Source organism: Diceros bicornis, chromosome 20, assembly GCF_020826845.1.
Source record: "Diceros bicornis minor isolate mBicDic1 chromosome 20, mDicBic1.mat.cur, whole genome shotgun sequence".
In the NCBI taxonomy this organism is placed as follows: Eukaryota; Metazoa; Chordata; class Mammalia; order Perissodactyla; family Rhinocerotidae; genus Diceros; species Diceros bicornis.
Genome location: NC_080759.1, coordinates 52,310,148 through 52,332,156, shown reverse-complemented (window position 1 = coordinate 52,332,156; position 22,009 = coordinate 52,310,148). Strand labels below are relative to the sequence as shown.

The following is a 22,009-nucleotide window of genomic DNA, read 5'->3' as shown; positions in this document are numbered from 1 at the left end:
AATATCATAAAATATTTAAAGAGCTCAACTACTAAGCAAAACACTGTGAAAGCTACTATATCCAGAATTCTATAACCAGAATTCTTTAGAAACCACATCGGTGAGGAACACTTCTTCTCTACTTTGGATATTTTCTTCTAGGTGAAAGGAACTTAATTAATATAACGCTTCTGGTCTCTCTCCAGCCCTTCACTTTCTCTGCCTCTGAAGAACAAAGGAAGCAGCTTGGCTAGGTCCTTCCTTCTTCCTCTGGAAATCTCCCTGCCTGCAGAGAGCAAGGCTTGGGCTCTAGGGCTCAGAGACAGCTCTGTCCCTGGGGGAAGATGGGGGCGGAGGAAGGCCAAGGTCCTGGGATGTTATTCAGCATCACATCGAGCTATATCTAATTAGAACCGATATTTCACCTGTGGTCCCACTACTTTATCATTTGTTTCTTCCAACATCTCAACTTTTTCAGACTCTGGGAGGGTTGGAGGGGAGGGGTGATATTTATCTGTCGGTTCCTTAAAGACACCACCAATCCACATTTCTGCACATTTTGTCATTTAAGGTAAATATATACCTTTCTATGATTTATGTTGTTTCATATTTAAATGAGAAAAGATCACAATAAGTATTATAAGATTATGAATAGGCTCCTAAACCAAAAGAATAAATTATATAGACCATGTGTACAAAATGCATTTTTCTTAATACATATCTATGGGATCAAATTTCTAATGACAGTTGTGATAATCACATCTACTAAGCAAAAAACATTATTACTGAGAAAACTCCAGCCCTTACCTATGCAGGATAAATGTATTTACTAATTTCAATGATAGAATTAACGGTTCCCCATCATTTAATGCTATAAACTAAACATCCCATTTAGTAATACATTCTGTATCATTCAAAACTTATAGAAACGCTGACAGTTACAGTTATTTAACCAAACATAATTGGCTCACTCACTTATTTGATCCAAAAACCAGAACAGTCTTTTACTATAACATGTATTTTACTCCGGTAACTTATAATTGGCAGTTCTCACAACAACACATAAATTTGAATATAAATAACCACATTTATTGTCAAAATGTCTTTCTGACTGAAGATAAATTAGTCTCTGGTTATACAGGTCACATTCTGTAACAAATTCTATGATACATCCAAGCATTATTATCGTAAAAATTATGTTGCTGAAGATCACAGTTCTACCTCACAGGAACTGGGCATAATCAAATCCAGAGGAGTTGGGCACTTCACTGCAGCTATTAAGAGGAAAACAGACAAGTAAAAATGACCATTTATTTTCAAAAAGGTACCAGTGCACACACTTTTTTTTTCCCAAGAACTTGATTTTAGTTGAGGATGGAGTGGACGGGGGGAGGGGGGTCTTCTCTTTATGTAACAAATGTAGCTGTTTAAGTTTCTTTTTTCTTTGTCACAATGATAGTATGATGGGATTCATGCTCTATGGTTCTAAACAAAGCAGATGTTTAATATTTGACCTCACTGAGAGTGATGCTTATTACACTGTTTATAATATTCTTTGTACAATATTAATCCTGATAGAAAATTGGATCTTAATCAGGTGAATAATGCTAATAAAGAGTATCAAAGTTTTGCAATTTCTGACTATTAGATTAGAATCTTTTTTTAAATAATGGTGCTGGGAGATATAATTTACTTCTCTTTTAGCTTAACTATCATATATTTTAATACGTAAAGGAATGGTACGTGGTAGAGTAAAAAACGACATTTTTTATATGCAAATCTACATAAGAATTATTACAACAGGAGTAGGAAGAGAATACATCCATTTAACAGCCTTTGTTAGAGAGGGTGGTGGCCTATATAACGCATTTAATAGTACATAAATGAAGCATAAGTATCCATCTTAACATGTAGATATATATCTCTTGTGTTTGTACAATTTACAAGCCATTCATGCATTTAGTTACTTTATCCTAAAATCATTCTTTTGAGATATTCTGTCTTATTGCACCCATTTTACAGCTGAAAAAATTGCTAAAATCTGAGGATCAAATAAATAGCCAGGACACATAGCTAAGAAGAGACAGAGATGGGATTCACTTAAAGCCAGTGCTCTCTCCACATCTCTGCACTTACCCGAAGCAGAATCCAAAATAGCATTATACTATAATACATATTCCAATATTTTATATATATATATATATTTTTCATTGTGAGGCAGAGCCCAACTTTTCCTCTAGAAGTACATTTCTGATCTGAAATACCAGTTAATGGAATAATAAGTTTCAATATATGTAACTCACGTTACAGATAACTTTTCAGGAATCTCATTAAGGGACACAAGTGAATATTTGTGTAACATGGAAAGTTTCTAGCAAGCATTGTTTCACATATTTAGTCATTATCTCCAATTTGTCAAAAGCTAATTGATACAGAGTATAACTTCAATATCCTAATATAGCTAAGACATTTCCTACAAATCAATTAACCATGATACGGAGCTTGAAATTATACTTAACTGCTATGTGATCAAAAGACAAACCACCGGAGGTGTCATAACTACACATTTTGTTATGAGCCTTAACATTTCTAATAGACTAAAAGCACAGTATGATCAAATATTTCTGTGAGTTTCCTGTGTCAGAGGCACTGTTTGTGAATATAATTGGCTTCATTAAACCCAACCAGGCAGTTTATTAATCAGTAGGCTAGACTGGCAGAGAAGGTGATAGAAACTACTTATCTACGACATGTTTAATATTTTACATTAATATGAAAAGCTGCTGCTTTGGCATATAATCAGATAAACTTGAAGCAAGCAACAAGTATCATGAACTGTTCCCGCTTGAATTAACTTTTCACCCACATCCACATAACAAGTATCACAAAGCCATCGAATCAAAGTACTGTGGCCCTGAGAAGACCTTCGGAATATGGATGATGAAAACCATTATGGAGGCCAACTGAAGAATTTTTTTGTTTTGTTTTGTTTTGTTTGTTTTGTTTTTTGTGAGGAGGACTAGCCCTGAGCTAACATCCGATGCCTACCCGCCCTTTTTTTCTTGAGGAAGATTGGCCCTGGGCTAACATACGTGCCCATCTTCCTCTGCTTTGTATGGGACACCACCACAGCATGGCTTAACAAGCAGTGTGTCAGTGCGCGCCTGGGATCCGGAACCAGCGAACCCAGCACACGCACTTAACCACTGAGCCACCAGGCCAGTCCCTCAAAGCGTATTTTTGACTTGTAAATCATCCAGAAAAGACCCATTGCACCACACCTTCAACAGAAGTACTAGATTTAAAAATACCTGGTGATCTTCTTTTGGAATTTGTTCACCCCCTGAATGATGGTGTTCCAGCTTAAGGCCTCTTAACTATGTGGCATCTTTTAAAAATAAAAATCTTTACAGAAAAAATAAAAACTTTTAGGAAGAGTGATACTAGCATCACCAATTCTCCACTAAAGAAATGAAAATAATGTTCACAAAGGGAGACAACCAAAAATGAGTGTTCATATCTTCTGCGGATAATCATCAGGAGAAAAAGAACACTTTTGGCAGTCAAAATGCAACAGTGCCTATTTTAGTTCAATTGGCTTGTTACAACCAGATACATTGGTCCATACAAAGTATATGTGACTTTATGGACAAATAACAATAAATTATTTTAAATGTAACTTTAATGTCTTCTTACATAAGGACAATCTGATGACATTACTGTGAAGAACTTTTCAACAATTCCACACCAGTGCATACCATATAAAAGAGAACTCTGATGAAGCACAACCGAAACCAGCAAGTTCTATAACATTTTCAGGAAAAGTACTGCATTTTCAATTATATGTCAAAAGTAATGTTATATGTGAGAATATTATAACTTCATTTTTAATTTTAAAGGTCATTATGAAAGTGATATTATCCTTAGAAATTATTTAACAAAACTATAAATTGCATTTTCCAACTAATCTCATTTGAATTTCATTTTTCTCCCTGCTGAACCATTTCACTGGGAGAAAGAATTGGCTTGTATTCTGTTGTGAAAGATATGAAGTTGATGGAAAATACTGTAATTTGACAGTGCATGACTTTTATTACGAACAAGGAAAACATTAGTTACATCTATCATGATTAGGTTATACATCTACACAAACATACACCAAATTAAATAACTCCTTTCAGAAAAACTATGACAATTTTATTAGAGCAACAACCTCATATACTTACTACAATTGCCATTCAATCAAGGACTATCATTTTCAATCCACAATATAACATAAAACTCACAGATACAATACATGTAGTCTTTCCCACACCCATCAGCTGCTCTCTGTGTGCACACACAGGCACAGAGCAGTATCTAATCCTTTATGAATCATGTTTAAACTGAAACAGATTCAAAAGGAAAAGTGAAAAGAGAAAAATGAATGTCTACTTCACCCATGCTTTTTGAAAGAAATTTTATATTAAAACAATGCAAGGAGCGCAACAGTGTGTTTGAAGTGCTCTTGGAAAGTTCTCTGAATGTAAATAAGGTGAAACTAAAGCAATATTGGTAAAACTAACCACACTGTTCAGCTAACTTGAGCCATATAGACCTTGCTAGTCATTCGGCAACGCTGAGATTTGTTAGCTGTGTAATTACAGGCCTCTCAAATTTCAACAGCTAACTCCAAATGCAATCATCTTCATTCAAGCCCTGAGATCTTGTAACCCACAGACCAGTAAGGATACCACTTAATTTCCCCAAAACACTAAAAATGGATTCTGCATGTGGTAAAAGAGATTATATGGTAGTTTAAAGCATCTAGTCCATAGGTGAGGATGTCTGCCCCTATGTGTCACACTTCTCATACAGATAGAACCCGAAATCATGCACAGGTTCATCCCTGAATTCGATATGAGCCATATCAAACACTTCTCCATGGGATTTTAGAAGTGGTGCGGCTCTAAAGCCTTTTAATCCTGTAGGTGAATTACTAACAGCAAAGAGATGAACTGAACTACCATCAGTACCTACCGATGGAAGGATGCACAATGAGATAACTCTTAGGTAGTTTTAGCACCCCCTTATTTTCATGGAAGTCGTTGCAGAAAATTCCAAGCCTCTTAAATATTGGTCACATAGTTCCTAAAAGTGAAAATCTATGCATGTCAGGCTCGATACTACACTTAAAACCTATTCCTTTTCTAAACCAACATATTTTTTGGATAACATTAGCCGTGCCTGTTAGTAACACCTTTCAGAGCTACAGCAAACTAAACCAGTTCAACTGAAGCACGTAAGGGGGAAAAAGCACCTTGGAGACACAACCTGCCCCTCGTTTTCTCTTTTCCCATACCCTTCATTACCCCAACATTTACAGCGAAACACAACTTTAGGCATTTTGGAAGTAACTGCTCTTTGTGGAAACGACACACATACACATCCCCAAATCCCTAAGACTGTTTTCCCACCACACAGACCTGGGAGGCTGCACCACCTCTCTAGTGACTTAATTCTGAACGTAGTGGCTCGAACCAGCTGAGTAGCAAGCGATGGCAATACACTGCACACCAGAATAAGAGGAAGGGTGGCGAAAAAGGAGAGCAGCTTTGCTTTCAGCCATTAATTACGGATCACTCAAATATCGCATCGCAATCTCCCATACACACGCACAGATTTCCAAACCTGGGTTTTAGGCGGCGCTTTCCAGAGCCTTGCTATCTATTGTCAGGACGCAGAAGCCCCCGAAACCTGTGAATTGAGCTGAAAATGATTCCTCTGGAACCGCTAAATATAGACTAAAGGGACTCTGGATCCGGCAAGCAGCGAGAGACTAAAGAAATGGCCATGGACGCATATGACTAAGTATTTCCATTTTGTTCTAACCAAACATCGTAATGACATTGAACATAAGGGCAAAAGACTGGAGGGAAGTCCTCCCCACCCCCACCCCGTCTTCTCCCGTATATTAGGGACGTCATGAATGCAACAGGGATGTTCTTGAGGGTGGCGAGGAGCAGTATTGTTGGTGTTGCCCTATATACGCCTCCTCCGGGGGAGATGGGTGGCAGGGAGGGGGAGCACGCAGAGAAGCCACTTGGTAACCGCTCCAAGAAAAGCACTAACCCTGGCCCCCATTCCAGGAGAGCCGTCTTCCGAGAGGGCACCCGGCGCGATCGCGGTCCTCCCCCGGCTGGCAGGACGCGCAGCAGCCGCCGCCGCCAGCCGGCCGAGAGCCGAGGACCAACCCCCACCGGCGGCGAGGAGGAGGAGGGCGAGGAGGAGGACGCCGCCGAGAAGGAGGATGCGCCTGGCCCCAGCAGCAGCCCAGCGAAGGCAACTCACCGAACGGCGCGGCGCCCGACTGCTTCCTCGCGAACATGCGCCCGCCACCAGCTACAGCTCCTCAGTCCGGGGAAAGGCGTGCGCGCCGCCGCCCGGCTTCAGGGCAAGGTCCTGACCTTGCCCAACTGCAGCATCTTCCGCTTTTGTTGTCTGAGCGCGGCCGCGGGACAAGCGATGCTGGCGGGGAGCAGGGGCGAGCGCCGCGGGGGAGAGGCGGCTCCCGACGCGAGTGCGCTGCGCCCGGCCCGGCGGCCCCTCCGAGCGCGGCGAGCGCAGCGCCCCCTGCCCGGCTCCACGGGCTCCGCGGGATCGGGGCTCCTCTGGGCTCCTCCGGACTCCGGGCTCCGCCGTCGCCGCCGCCGGCCGGGCTGGGAGAGCAGCCGCCGCCGCGCCCGCCGCTCCGCTCGGCCGGCTGCCGCCGCGGGCGCGAGCCTAGGGCCGCCGCCGTGCGGCGCCCCGCGCACGGCCCGCGCCACCTGTGCCGCCGCCGCCGCCGCCGCCGCCGAGGGCGAGGCTCCTCCCGCGGCGCGCGGCAGCCTCAGCCTCCACCTATGCCTCGGCGGCCGGCTCGGGCGCCTGGCTAGTGAGGAAGCGTCCGCCCCGCCGCCCAAACCTGCCCTGGGTGCCGAGCATGCCCAGTGCCGCCGCGAGAGCGCGGCGCTTCGCCGTGCGCATTCCACTTCTCCTGGTTTTCGCGGCGGCAGCAGCAGCAGGAGAGAGGGGAGGAGGCCGCGGGTTGGGAGAGGGCCGAGCATCCTTGGGAACGCACACCCTGGCCCTGAGATGGGCGGATGTTCGGGAACTAGGGGAAAGCTGGAAGGGACCCGGGAAGGCCTGGAACCCCGGGTTGGACCGGTTCTCAAAGGGCTGGATCCTTCATTCACGTGCAAGATGCTCACAGTTTATTGTGCTGGGTCAGATGTCAGCCTGCAAACAAAGGGGCGGAGTGGAGGGCTTCTAGAATAGCTTGTGTGTGCACTGGGGGCGGGGGACAGGCTGAATGTGCATGCTTCTGGATGGAGGTGGATGTGGTTCTAGAGCAAAGAAGGCAGGACATCCATCTGAGGTCTTCCCACAGCGCCTGTCCAATCTTACCACCTCTTCCAGTGCTTAGATTAAACATGCCTTGCGCGGGTGGAAAGACTTTCTTCTTAACAAAAGAAGAAAGTGGTTTTGAATTTGGAATGTATGTAAACTTCCGGCAAGAAACACCCTTGTCCAGTCTGGAATTTGAATAGATTGCAATGATAAATTCCCCTCCTCCTCCTGCGCCTCCTCTTCCTTCTTCCTACTTCAACACCTCTGCCACCTTCTCCAACTCCTCCCCTTCCCTCTCTCCCAGGCTGAAATGGAAAGCCTCACCCATGTCTCCCTCAATAGTCTTCCTATACATCCTGCGTTGTTCTGTTCATTTTCGGATTGGCTTTCTGTATCACTGCGTGGTTTGACAGCTCATTGGCTCCATCGGGACTTCACTATGCCTCTCTTGCTGTGAAATACATACAGCAAGTAGAATCACCGTAGCGAAGGGTGAAAGTCTTGTTAGAAAACAAGAACCATGTCATGTGCCGAGGAAGTCCTCCGGGCCTTCACCTGTGTCCCTCTGTTTCAGAAGTCATGTCGAGGCCCACCCCTACTGTAGTTACAAGTCATGGCCAGGCAGAGTACAGCCTGCCCAGGGGCCAGGGCCAATGCTTCTGCTAATGATGCCGCAGCGCCCCATCCCTGACGCTGTAGATCCCAGTCTGTCTGAGGTTGTGATCTTTTCCACTCCACCCTCCCCAGAGCTGAGACACAGACAAGCATGACCAAATACAGGAAACTGTAGTCAGAGGGATTTGGGGGCTTATGATTTTCAGTAACAAAGTATTTCTCTTTTGTGCCAGAAGAGATTATCCAAAAAAGTTAAATGAATATTTATCTGAGGCTATTCTCTATTATACTTTGGAGTAAGTTAAAATATAATATGAAGTAAGAGCAAAGGAGAACAATTTTAGACAGATTAAATAGGTAGAAATAAATGCAAGGAGCAGCAGATTAAGCAAAGACTTTTGACAACAGTACCGATGTTCGTTTTTAATCCACCTACTCCAGGGCTGGACGTGCATATACAGGCTTGGTCTCACCTGCAAAAGTAGTTGTCCAGCCTGGCTCCAAGTTTTAAAGCTGGCTCCATATTAAAATATTCCTGATTCCTGTGAGGGAGGACACTGCAGGGCCATTTTTCAGCATATGTTGAACTATATCTTAGTTCTCAGAAAGGCAGTTCAATTAGCGTGGAGTACTTGGTACAAGACGAATTAGCAGCACTGTATCCATTAGGCCACATTATATTTTAAAGGATGCTCTTCGTTTTCACCCTAGCTTTGGTCATATTTTTTATTTTTTTAATTTTTTACTTGTAAGCCTCTTTGCATATTTCAACTCAAGAAGTCATTTGGGGTGTGAGGGGGCGGATGCTGAGGCGAGGTCAATTACACTTTGAATTAAATTTGGAGTAGGTGCATAGATACGATCCAGATCAATATACGTGTCTTTTATGACTATATAGAATGAGTTAAGAAAATAATTTTCTAGGGGCCAGCCTGGTGGCCCAGAGATTAAGTGTGCGCGATCCCCTTCCGCCGCCTGAGGTTTGCAGGTTCGGATGCCCGGTGCGCATCATCGCACGGCTTGTCAAGCCATGCTGTGGCATCATCGCATATAAAGTAGAGGAAGATGGGCACGGATGTTAGCCCAGGGCCCATCTTCCTCAGCAAAAAAGAGGAGGATTGGCATCGGGTGTTAGCTCAGGGCTGATCTTCCTCACAAAAAAAAAAGAAAGAAAAAGAAAAGAATTTTCTAAAATTTTTAGAATTTTTTTTGAGATGAGCAGTGGAAAACCTTATTCACTAATTGTTTGCCTTGGAAATGGCCCATAGGCCGTCCCCATAGACTTCTTTAGAAGACAGCCAAGGTGGGTATGCAAGGAAAGCAGTGATGCCCTGAATGCTTTGATTTAATCTGCACTGTGCCTGATTTGATTGGGACATTTATGGTTTCTATTCTTCTAAAATAATGTGTAACTTAAGATATTATTAAATGCACAGTTAGATAATATTGAAAAATAAAGTAAAAAGACGACATGTAGTGTTAGATCTTGGAACGACTCACTGCTGCCATCTTTTGCCTCCTGCTTCTGATCGTTCCTGTATAAAGGAATATTCTGAATTCCCTAATTTACTAGAAGACCAGAAAATTATAACTTTATTATTTTCAAATTATGGTACTCAATGCTAAATGAGAAATCTTTGTTGTTTCTTCTGTTTATGTGTCAATAGAGTTATGTGATACAGAAATCACATCTAAATATTAAGTGCTGTATCTCTTGATTTTTCAAATAGCTTTTCAAAATGTTAACCAAATAGATTTTTATATGGAAGTTTTACTTAATTTTTAGAAATAAAACCAAATGATTAAAAATATTTTCATAAGTTCATGTATCATATTTTATAGTTAAAATATGCCAATTTTAGGAGAATAATACCCTTGATTTGATTCAAAGCAATATAAATATAGCACCATATCTTGCTATTGAGGTTCAAATAGAAGATAATATTCCTGTAATTTTTAAAGTGAATTACTTGTTGATAAACAAATGGAAATTTCTCAAGTTGGGAAATTAAACCATGTGAGTGATTGTTGTTGCTCTCCAGCATTTAAATAGGGAGAGTAATGACATTTCTTCAAAATTTACAATTTAAATTTTAAATCAAATTCTCTAGAATAGTAACCCAGTAGTGTCATAATAACTATATATGTGTGTGTATATATATATATTTACACACATACATATATATTTGAGAGGCTAATAAACACTGTTATTGGTCACAAAACATATGCATTTGTTACTGGAAAATGTTACTCTGTTTTTAAAGATTTTCAGAGTAGTTAGCTAATTTTAATTAACCATTTTAGTTAAGATCAATTTATGGGTCATTTCACTATTTGATTCGAAACTTCACAATTTCACACAAACTACCTTTTACTACAGCTACTACTCATCTGATGGTGTCCTTCATTCACTCATTCATTCACCATCAAATATTTATTGCCCATCTACTGTGGTTCAGACCCTGGGCAAAATTTGGAGACTCAATAGCGAACAATAGACAAGAAGACAAAATCCATATCTTCGTGGAGTTTAATTGTAAATCAGGGTTATTGAGTGATGGAAGAAAAGGAAGCACACTGAGGAGGTAACCACACTCAAATATCCTCATTTCTTTCTAATTGTCTATAAGCTTTAGGGTGTTGGTGATTCTTTTATTCAATTCCTTTTTTTCCATGTTCTTTCATTGTTTTTGCCTCTTCAAGGGATTTTTGTTTGTTATGCCAGGGCATAGGTAGTACGATGAGGAAATAGGACCTACAGTGCTGAAGGAAAGCAAAGAGAGGGATAGAGAGAACATGTTCCATAATGGCTGAGGTTCCTGGAGATAGAGTGGAACCAGGAATATTCTCAATGAAGGAATCAGAGAGCAGTGAGGTATCTAGTGAAGGCCCCTACGTGTGTCAAGAGTCACAACCTGGTGCTAAAATGTCTAAATTCAATGTAGGCTGGTTAGGCATAGAGAAGGTGAAGCATTATTGATCAACACGGACAGTGGGTCAGAAGTCTAGGTCAACAGGCATTGAAGAATTACATGTACAGAAAGAAGACATCAAATTATGAAGTGTGAAGCTGGGCACAGAATCCTAATAACAGGCAGTGGCAGCAAAGTAAACTTTATGCTATGGTTTCTCAGCAATGCTTATAGATTTCTTGGGCTTCTAGAGGATGAAGGAATTGACTCCCCAAGTTGACTGGCCTGATGCCTACAGACAAGACTAAGAAGGAGCAACTGCATGGAATAAGATACAAAGAGTAGAACAGGGGAGTTCTTGACAAGGTTCATCCAGACTTTCCACATAAACTTTAAGGCAGAGTTGATTTAGTACAAAAATTTCATCAACAAAATTTCAGTTTTTACACCAAACACCTAGGTCAATGGCTCTTAATGGAAGCATTACTGCCTCCCCAGGAGATATTTTAGAAGTGTGTGAGAGGGCATTTTCTTGTTGATACTAGTATTTAATGGTCCCAAGCCACACATTTTAAACATTCTGCAACATATGGGACAATCCCACAGGAGGGAGAATTGCCTGTATCCTTTACCACTTTCAAGGGTCCCACCAATCATCCATGGCTGTTAAGGACCTGTTCACAAGTATCTAACTCTACAACATTACTCCATTTTACATATAAGCAAAAAGCATTTTTGCATGGTTTTAATGTACATTGAATTTTGCAGGAATGCCACTAAAATATAAATTACAAAAAGATTTTACACTATTTCGCTCAGAAATTTCCCAAGATTTCTTCATAAGATTAAGAGCAGCATCATCAGTAGTATAAACTAGCAAAGGAACACTCCTGTATCCACCTGTTTTAGCCGTTACTATTACCGTGTTTCTAAGTATAAGGGCATGTATTGGAGTATTTGGTTAGCTCTTCTAGCCTAGTTGTAGCTAAGCATTTACACAAAGAAAAACACAGTTATTTTATTTTAAGTAATTTTCCTTTTATTTCTCATTTATATTTATATTTATGTTAGGGTATTGTGTAGATCCTTAAAAATCAGCTAATATCTGTGAATTTCTTTTCAGGGTAGCAAAGTGAGCATTACACAATATTTGTTATAAAAATGGGACATTGAGTTTCAATAGGTTTGAGAGTGAAATGGCTAAGTGATTCACTTAAGAAAATCAATAGCATCTGTTATGATCACATATAGCTCCAGGAAGGGAAGCTGGGTTCATTAACAAGTTTGGACTCCAACACCAAACCTTTAGAATCAGGTGAATCTGTAAAAAATAATAATAAGTAATGATTAATCACATATGCAGGTCTCAAAATTGGCCTGCATGCAGAGGAAGAATCCACAATTCAATGCTGATTTTTCCTTAGTCTTACAGCCTCAAGTTCAGCTTCTTCCCTTAATCCCAAATATTTGTCCACATCACCATTTTACTGTGTTGTTTAGCTTTAACTTTGATATGGCCTTTTAGATTCATTTATCTTCTAGTGTTTCAGTTCACTCTTCAGATTAAGCCAAAACGTTCTGATTAAGCCCAACTCGCTGCTGGTTGCCTTCCCAATATCTGTCCTCCCCAACTTACTTTTGCACAGGACCCAAATATTGTTCGGAGCAGCATGTCACCACCTATAAAACAACATTTCGCAGTCTCTCTTGCTGCTACATGTAATCTGTCAGTGAGACAAACGCGAGAGACTGATGGCGTCTTCAGAGAGCAGTTTGCTTTTGTGAAAGGGAAGCTTGCTGTTGCTGTTTGTTCCTTCCTTCTCCTACAGATGCATTCTCCTGAAATGCAGACTGCAGGCTGGACTGGGACCTGCCACATTGCAACTGTGAGTTGTCCATGAGAATGAGAGCTACAGACCAAATATGGCTGAGCCTAAGATAGAAGGAGCCCAGGATACTGAAAGTTTCCTGGAGCCACTGCACCTGCTTTGCATTTCTGCTCCCTGGGCTTCTTATTATGGAAGAAAAATTAGTCTTTATTTGGTTAAGCCATGGCAGTTTTCTTCTACTAGTTGCAGCCAAACATAATCTCTGATTTATATGTTCTATAATCTCTCCCCTCTGCTTACTATAGTTGTATCACTTTAAGTATCACTTAAGTAATCCCTCCCAATATATTTTCTACGAAAATTTAAAAAAAAAATCAATGAAATGAGTACATGAGTATGTCTGAAATCACATGTATGAGAAGATAAATCAATGAATGATATGAGATTTTTGTCACTGACCAATAAATGAAGTCACGTTTAAAGTTTTACATAATGAGCCCACCCTACAGCACCCAATGATTTTTACACCATCTCCCAAAATGAATAACTTATTTTCCATCACTGGCCTTCTTAATGTTTTCCACCCATTCCAATGTTACTCTCAAGGTTGTATAGGGTACACATTCTGAAATCAATTTACCCATTAAAATCCTTGAAGCTCCCATTTTATCACCTATAAGATAAGTAAAATCTTGCCTCTTAGATTGTTGTGAGGATTAAATGAACGAGTCAGTCTATGGTGAACAAATGACACCATATCTGGCACATAGTGAGCAACTAATAAATTACGGCTAATATTAGTGATGACATTAAAATGCCCTTATACTTCTTTTGTTTTAGTCGCTATACGAAAGCACATATATTATGTGATTGCGCCTATCTTATTCAGTCATCAAGACACAGAGGGGATACCACCTTCTCAATGAACACTTTTCATATTCATTTTTTCCTAATAAGCATTAACTGAATTTCTTCCACATGCAGATAATTATATCTTATAGAATAATGATAAGAGTTCACACTGATCTTTATTTTGTAAACTGGTTGTGTTTATTGCTTTCACTGAATTTTTAGAAATTCAAAAATGAGTGAAATCCAGACCAGAGTCAAGTGGCTTTCCTATTTGTTATATTTCATAATAATATATATCTTTATATGCTTTAATTGGCTGTTCCTTACAATTTGTCACTTTAGTTTTTCTGTTGATAAGTATGATGTCAAATAGTTCCCATAATCTCTAAGTTTTGTCTGTGTACATGGAATACATACGTGACTAGTAGGATTTTATATTTCTTGTGGTCACATTCATTTTATTAAATATATACATGTATTGTATTTTTTATTTATTCATATTATATATATATATTATAAATAAATATATATATATATATAAACGTTTTATCCTTGCAGAATTGTCAGGGGTAAAGACTTCTTAATGAATTTTCCAAATAATTGAACATTAAGTTTGTGTAAATATTTTGTTGAACATTTAGTTTTGCTTATTATAAAAGTAACAAATTCTCATTAAAAATACATTAGAAAATTATGAAAAAGAAAAAAATCATAATCTCATGACCCAGAACTAAAACAGTTTGGTTTAACTATAGTCCACAAATGTGCATCCTCTTATTCAGTTAAAATTATATTTCTGTAATTTTCCCATTCCGTTTTTTATGACTGTGCTTTACTATTCTAAGGTTAGATCATTCTTTATATAGCCAATTTTCTATCTTAGACATTTTGGCTGTTATTACATGATTTCTCCCAAGATAATCAAGTTTCGATTAAGATTGTTTTCTCAAATTGTTTGAAATGATAAAAGCTCCAAATGAAAAATAGACCAAACTTCTATTTCTAGATAAGGTGGAATCCCAATGCTTCTATTGAAAATAATTAGAATTCTTAAATAAAAAACAAAAATATTCCTTTAAAGTATCAGAAATCTGGTGAAGCAAAAAGGACTAGCGAAACCAAGATTCTAGACAGAGGAGAATGTGGACGGCTGAACTGATGCTGTACATCTGCTTTTCCTGGAAAACTTCGCCAATTCTGGATGCAGTGAAAGAGGCTGAGTTTTGAGACTTTTCCTGGGCAGAGGGCCATATCTGAGACACAGATGCAAGTAGAAGTTTTGCTGGTCTCAGAGGGCTTCAAATTAAAACCTAATGAAGATCCCAGTGAGAAAGGAGGAACAGCGAATTGAGGCTGAAACATGGATGGTTTTCCCTTCAAAACTTTTTCTAATTCCTGAAGCTGCACAGAGCGAAAAAGCTAAGGAAAAAGCTTCTGAAGATCAGAACATAATTTTAACAGTCTTGCTGTGCAGAGGAGAAAAGTATTTGCATTCAGGACCTTTCTGAGACAGTGGCCTTGGGAAACACATCAGGTTCTCAGTTTAAATCCCTAGAAGGTTGCTCCCTGAGAGCTAGGGAAAGCAGAGGTAGATGGACACTTATCAATACTGTGGCCCTGACTCAATTCAGCTAGGTCCGTGATTGGATCAGAGGTGACTGGGTCATCTATTTGCCTAACAAAGGAAAGAGTGAACCCTTTCAGGCAAACTTCTAAAATTTTTTAATATACATTGTCCAAACTTCAGTAAAATTTATTATGCAAGGATAAGAAAAAACTACCAATAACCAATCAACAAAAGTATAATAGAAATAGACCCATAGGTGATATAGATATTGGAGCTAACAGATAAGATATTTACAATAATAATGATCAATATGTTCATTGATATAGGAATGTAGAGTACACAAATGTAGGAAAAGATAGTGAAAAAACATGAAAAGATGGAGAAATTCACCTGAGAATCAGAATCTATGGGAAAGAATCCACTGGGAATTCCAGAACTTAAAGATAAAATAAATGAAATTAACTTTAACAATAAATTTTATTTAACCCATTCTATACTAAGTATTATCAAGTTCACATGTAACATTTGATAAAATCAACCATATGCTGAACTATAAAGCAAGTCACAACAAATTTGAAATGATTGGAATCATTCAGAGTATATTCTCAGACAATAGTGGAATTAAGTCAGAATTCAGTAACTAAAAAGAAATAGAAAATAGAAAATTCTCCATGTTAGGAACTTAATCTATACTGCTTCAGAATAAATCTATTTAAGAAAGTTGAATTATTTTCACATAAATGGTAAATGATGTATGTATATCAAAACCTGAGTTTTGTGAGATGCAACTAAAATGATATTTATAGTATCTATAAAATCTATTATGTCATGTATGAAATGTATGAACTACAGCAAGTTACAGGCATTGACTGCAGCCAGTGTAAGGCCACTATTTTTGAGAGAGAGGAGGGATACAAAGGATTCCCTCCTTTTATACAGGCTGTCACCCTAGGAGCATTTTCTGAGGTGTGGTACAGTTATATAGAAGGTAAGGAAGAGCAGTAGTTTCACTGCTAAGAGAATGCAGAGATTAGAGTTTGGGGTTACTAAGGTGGCTGTGATTTAGGAGAGAGGGTACCGAAGAAGGAGGAGCCATGGAAAGGGAAATCCAGAAGTTTCCATAGAGACCCCACTTGGGTCTCTTGACCACATCTTGCATTCATGGGAGTGGAACAAGACTCTAAGAAGCTAGGTAGAGAGCAACTGCTGGGAGGCAGTGAGCTGAGCAGAGATTCTGGAACTTGTTCAGTGCTGTGGAGACTTTGATGGTCAGGCCCAACCAGAGTGGAGAGTCATTATAAATAAGTCAAGGACTGAATTGAGATACCAGAAAGGCCATCTGAGAAGAGTGTGTGGACTGAATTGTGTTCCCTTAAAATTCATATGATGAAATCCTCACCCCCAGTGTGACTATATTTAAAGGTAAGGCCTTTAAAAAAAGTAACTAAGGTTAAATGAGTTCATGGGGATAGGGCCCTAGTCTAATAGGACTGGTGTCCTTATAAGAAGAGTAAGAGAAACCAAGGATGTGCGCACACTGCGAAAAGACCATGTGAGGACCTGGCAAGATGGTAACCATCTAAAAGCCTAGAAGAGAAACCTACTCACACCTTGATCTTGGACTTTTGGCCTCCAGAACTATGAGAAAATAAATTTCTATTGTTTAAGCTACCCAATCTTTCAGGTTCTGTTATGGCAGCCCTAGCAAACTAAAGTACATCTAGCTACACTTTGGGATTGAGGGTTACAACCTAGAAGCATGAAAAAAACTGTAATAGACCTCTTTGAAGGAAGCCTAAAACCAAGGCCTGACAGATAAATATATTCCATTGGTCCTTCACTGTCTGCCAACATAAATCCCAATACTATTTGAGGAAAATTAATGTAACTCAGTGCCTCTTCAAAATATTATCTGAAATTTTCAAAATACATTGAAAAACATTAGGTATGGAAAGAAGAAAGAGAAATGACCATACAAAGAAAGAAGGAAAAGGACTTATCATGATAAATTTGTTGAAAACTAAAGATTTCAAAAGAAAACCTTAAGCAGCTAGAGAAAAACAACACATTAGAAACAGGAAAACAACAATTGGGAAAATCCATAGATTTCTCAAATGAGGTTATGGAAGCATAAAACAATGGAACAAAATCTTTAAAAGGCAGAAATAAAAGAATATCAACTCAAAATTTGAAATCTTCTCCTTCAGGCACGATGGCAAAATAAAGATATCTTCAAATGAAAGAAAACAAGTAGAATTCATTGCTAGCAGCCTTGCTGTAACAGAGAAACTGAAGGAGGTTCTTCAGGCTGATAGGAAATGATACCAGAGGAAAACTAGGAATTTTAGGAAGTAAGGAAAAACAACACAAATAGTAAATATCTGGATAAATATAAAAGACTATTTTCTCTTCTTAAGTTTGGTTAGATACATATGGGTGTTAAAAACAAAAATTTTAGGGGCAGCCCCATGGCATAGTGGTTGGGTGCACACACTCCACCGCTGGTGGCCCGGGTTCGGATCCCAGGCGTGCACTGATGCACCGCTTGTCAGGCCATGCTGTGGTGGCATCCTGTATACAGTGGAGGAAGATAGGCACAGATGTTAGCCCAGGGCCAGTCTTCCTCAGCAAAAAAAAAAAAAAAAGAGGAGGATTGGTGTGGATGTTAGCTCAGGGCTGATCTTCCTCACAAAGGAAGGAAGATTCCCTTCTTTTAACATTTTCTGTTGTGGTTTTTGATTTACATAGATACAACATATTTAGCAACTATAACATGAATGTCAGTTGTCTGTAGGGTAAAGAGACTTACGTGGTTGCAAGGCTTCTATATCTTCACTGAAGTGGTGCATTATTTCCTCTAGCAACTACTCATAAAAGAAATGCAAAGAGATATAGCTAGAAACAAAATATACACATTTGAAATAGACTATCAAAAATATTCAAGAAATCCAAAACAAGGCAGGCAAAAGGAAACAGAGGAATGAAAAAGAAGGGACAAATAGAAAAATAAAAAATAGGTAGATCTAAATCCAGCCATATTAATAATTATGTTAAATGTTAATGGTTTAAGCACTCCATTTAATTTTTTTTTTCTCCCTAAAGCCCCAGTACATAGTTGTATATTCTAGTTGCAGGTCCTTCTAGTTATCCTATGTGGGGCGCCACCTCAGCATGGCTTGATGAGTGGTGTATAGGTCCATGCTCAGCATCTGAACTGGCGAACCCCGGGCGACTGAAGCGGAGTGCGCAAACTTAACCGCTATGCCACCAGATCGGCCCTTAAACATTGCATTTAAAGGGCAGAGATTAACAGAGTGAATAACAAGGAAGATCCAACTACATGATGCCTACTAGAGGCTAAATACAAAACCACAAATGTATTGAAAGTAAAGGGTGGAAAAAGATCTACCATGCAAAAGTAAGCAGAAGAACACTAGAGCGGCTAAATTAATATCAGATAAAATAAATTTTAAGACAAAGGGAATTTACTGACATAAAGAGGGACATTGCATAATGATAAAAAAGATTAGGATTGAATGAGTGAAATACTTTCTTTTGTAAGGTTGGCAAAGGGGGAAATTTAGAAAGGGGAATAAGGAAGGAAACTCTCCTCTTATATCACAGTCATGTTATGGGGGATAAATATTTTAGGAAAAAAGAATATATAGAAATTTATCATATGGAAAGTGACTTCCTTAAATTGAATTGTGCACTAGGAAAGTCAGTGTATGCCACCAGGACTAAAAGCGTCCCAGTTTAGGGCTACTGGTTTACTCAGGGAGCCTCCATTGCCTTTTTCAGGTCCCAATTCCTAAACTGGTTGGTGAGTAGTTGGACGTTTGTTATTTTATTCTTTTTAACTTATAAATAAGCTATCTCTTGATTTAATCTTAAAATTACTGATTTGCATGTGGCAATGGAATATTTATAGTACCTACATATAAGTATGTAAAATATATAAAAATATAAAAATGTAATCATATAAATGAATTTAGTAATAATAGACACAGCAATTAAAACAAGCTTTGCCATGTCATTATTCCCCTATCAAATTTGCTAAGTCTTCTTCACTCATAATATTCAGTGTTGGTTAGAATGGCGAAATGTTAATGAAATGCACATTGTCATAACTGTTTTAGTGGTTAGTTTGCAATATATGTCAAGATTCTGAAAAGCATTTCACTTAGTCTGTTATGTAAAATATTTTTGAAAGATGCATTTTCGTTTTATTAAGCAGAGCATGGGAAACACAGTTAAACCTTTCTTTGAAAGTTCAGAGCAATAGTATAAATTAAGATACCATGACAGTCTCAAGTGTCATTTCCTCTTGCCCCATACTAAATGACCGTGGTCTCAAAACATTTAGCTATAACCAAGCAAGAGCTTATCTATATAGGTTACTCGAGCGCCTCTGCCTTCACACTGCGCTCACGCACACACACACACGCACACACACACACACACAGAGAACATCAAGATAGCTATCTCCTTTTGTAACACAGTCCTTGCACTGGTATAAATCAGGAGACTTCCTTAAAGCTTTTCTATCTTTATTTAACAGGACATATAGTAAAATATTTTGCAGAACAGTTCCCGACAAAAAGAATGAAAAGTATTGAGCGGATGATTTTGCTGTGAAACAGATTTCTAGGGCTGTTTGGTGGATAGATGTCAACCTGAAAAGAGGCATCTTAGTGATTGTAAGTGGCCTTGCCTTGCTTCATACTGTAAGCTGATAAATTTAAATGAAGGCACGGAAAGCATAATATCAGGTTGGACATGCAAGAAAAGGTCAAAGAATTGAAAACAGCATGAAGTCTCAAAACACTTCAGGAGATGAGCATAGGGCTCTAAAATTAACATAATGAAATTCGATGGAGAGAAACATAAAGTCCTTCCCTTAGGTTACAACAGTGGCATGGACAAGTCCAGCTGGGAGGCTGCAGATTCCGGAAAGTGATCCCTTGTACCAGGCCTGCACTGGCTGCTCCCTGGCCTTGGAACATGAGTGTTCCTGGAATCAATTGCTTCCCACTCCGTTTGATTTGCTTAGGGAAATTTCCTTCCAGTGTCTTCAAGGGAAGATTGGGTTTCCTAACTATTGCAAGCTGTTGCTAATTCTATTCAGAGGAGCATCAGTGATACCCGCTAATCTAATTCCCCAAGTGCCTAGAAAGCCATCTTCATCCTAGTATCGTTGGACATGAAAATTAAGCACCAATTATAGTCTACTACGCCTCTGAGACCTCTGACACCACCTGGAAGCCTATTTAGAGTCACCCTAGTTGTGACTGTCGGCACTGCCGTCCCCAACTGCCACCTAAAATTCAAGCCCTCTGATCACTTTGCTTCTCATTGTCACCTTCTCACAATCCTGTGTATTCTTCTGGAATTTTTGGCTTCACACAATTAAATCTCCCTAAATTATTATTTTTTAATCAGTTGTAGTTTTATTATTAAGATTCATTAATTTGTACCAATTTTTAAGAGACTTCTTTGACATAGATCCATTAAGCTCAAGTTTTATAATTCTCACTCTTTCCATATGATTTATCATTACTCTTCATTAAGCATAAATTACTCTTATTGTCTATACTGTTTAACTATCAATATACTAAAGTCTTGGAAAAAAATTAATTTCAACTTTAATAGATAAATTTACAGTAGCTGTTGCTCTAAATCAGGAATATTCAGCCAAATTGTTTTTATTTAACTCAGTCCACTTTATTTAAAGGTAAAATCTGTTCTAGCTCTTAGCAAAATTTAACAATAGGTAATTCATATGCCTTTTACCTAGAAACTTATATTACATGTATTTCTGGATAAAATTTTGTCAGAAATTTGATTTTCCTAATTTATTAAAAAAGTTTTTCAGGCAAGATTTTAAATTTTGAATCAGCTTGCTTAATGCACTGAACAGTAGTTCCTTCATCTATTTTTACTGTGTTCACCTCTGTGTTTCTAAGTAAGGTTCTTTACTACTAACTCTTCATTTATCCACTTTAGCTACCATCTCTTGATTGCTTGTAACGATAATCGAGGGTTTAGTTCTCTTTCAGCCAGTCACTCTCCAATTTCACTCCATTGGACTGCTAATTCATTCCTTCATTCATTAGCTCATCAAATATTTACTAAATGCCAATTCAGTGACAGGCCATGTCCTAGGTACTGAGGATACAGCAATATTACTTACCTCATAGAACTGATATTTAGGAGAGAAAGAAAGACAGTAAACACAGAAATTCATTTTTCCATGTTATACCATCAGTTTGTAAGTGGTAGGATCTTTGAGGAAAAGTAGAGAAGGAATCGGTGCTAGAGATTTAGAGGGCTGCTTATGAAGGAGTGTTCAGGAGACATTTCTCTAAGTAGTTGACATTTGAAAGCAGATTTGAACACAGTGAGAGAAATAGCTTTATGAGTATCTAGAATGTGTGTGCCTGCCTAGAGGCAGCGGGCAAAGCAACAATGAAAGCCTTAAGGAAGAGTGTCCTTAGCAAATGTAAAGAATGGCAAGAAAGCCACCGTGGCAGCCAGGGGTGAGACAATGAAGAGCATTTAGGTCATGGAAAGTGTTAGAGCAGGTCTTCGAGAGGATGTGACCACCAGTTGACCCTTGAGCTGGACCCAGATAATCAGAGGCTCCTCATCCCCTACTCCTGTCCTCAGAATGTGCATTCTACCCACACTAGGAGCTGTTTCAAGGGCACAGCCTTGAGAGAGTAAGGTGTTGTTGAAACCATCCTGATGGTATATATGATTGAACCCCGTTAAGGCCTCTTTATAAACTTTTAAGATTCTGGTGGGCGGATGTGGAGATCTACTCATCCTGCATCTGCCCAAGACAAGCCTTCCTTATTAAACCTGCCACCTACCAATCTAGAGGG

General features: G+C 39.1%; 1 protein-coding gene across 5 annotated transcripts in view; it reads right to left on the bottom strand.

The window, feature by feature from the left end:
- Nucleotides 1–6,728, bottom strand: part of CTNND2 (catenin delta 2) — an 892,220-nt gene extending 885,492 nt beyond the window's left edge. Inside the window, exon 1 of one of the 5 annotated variants that reach the window (XM_058564342.1) lies at nt 6,310–6,728. In XM_058564342.1, the coding sequence (XP_058420325.1) occupies nt 6,310–6,346 (37 nt within the window). In that variant the 5' untranslated portion in view covers nt 6,347–6,728. The remainder of the gene's footprint in view (nt 1–6,309) is intronic. The other 4 variants (XM_058564335.1, XM_058564340.1, XM_058564339.1 and 1 more) reach the window with 4 other exon arrangements.
- Between the last annotated feature and the right edge of the window lie 15,281 nt (nt 6,729–22,009).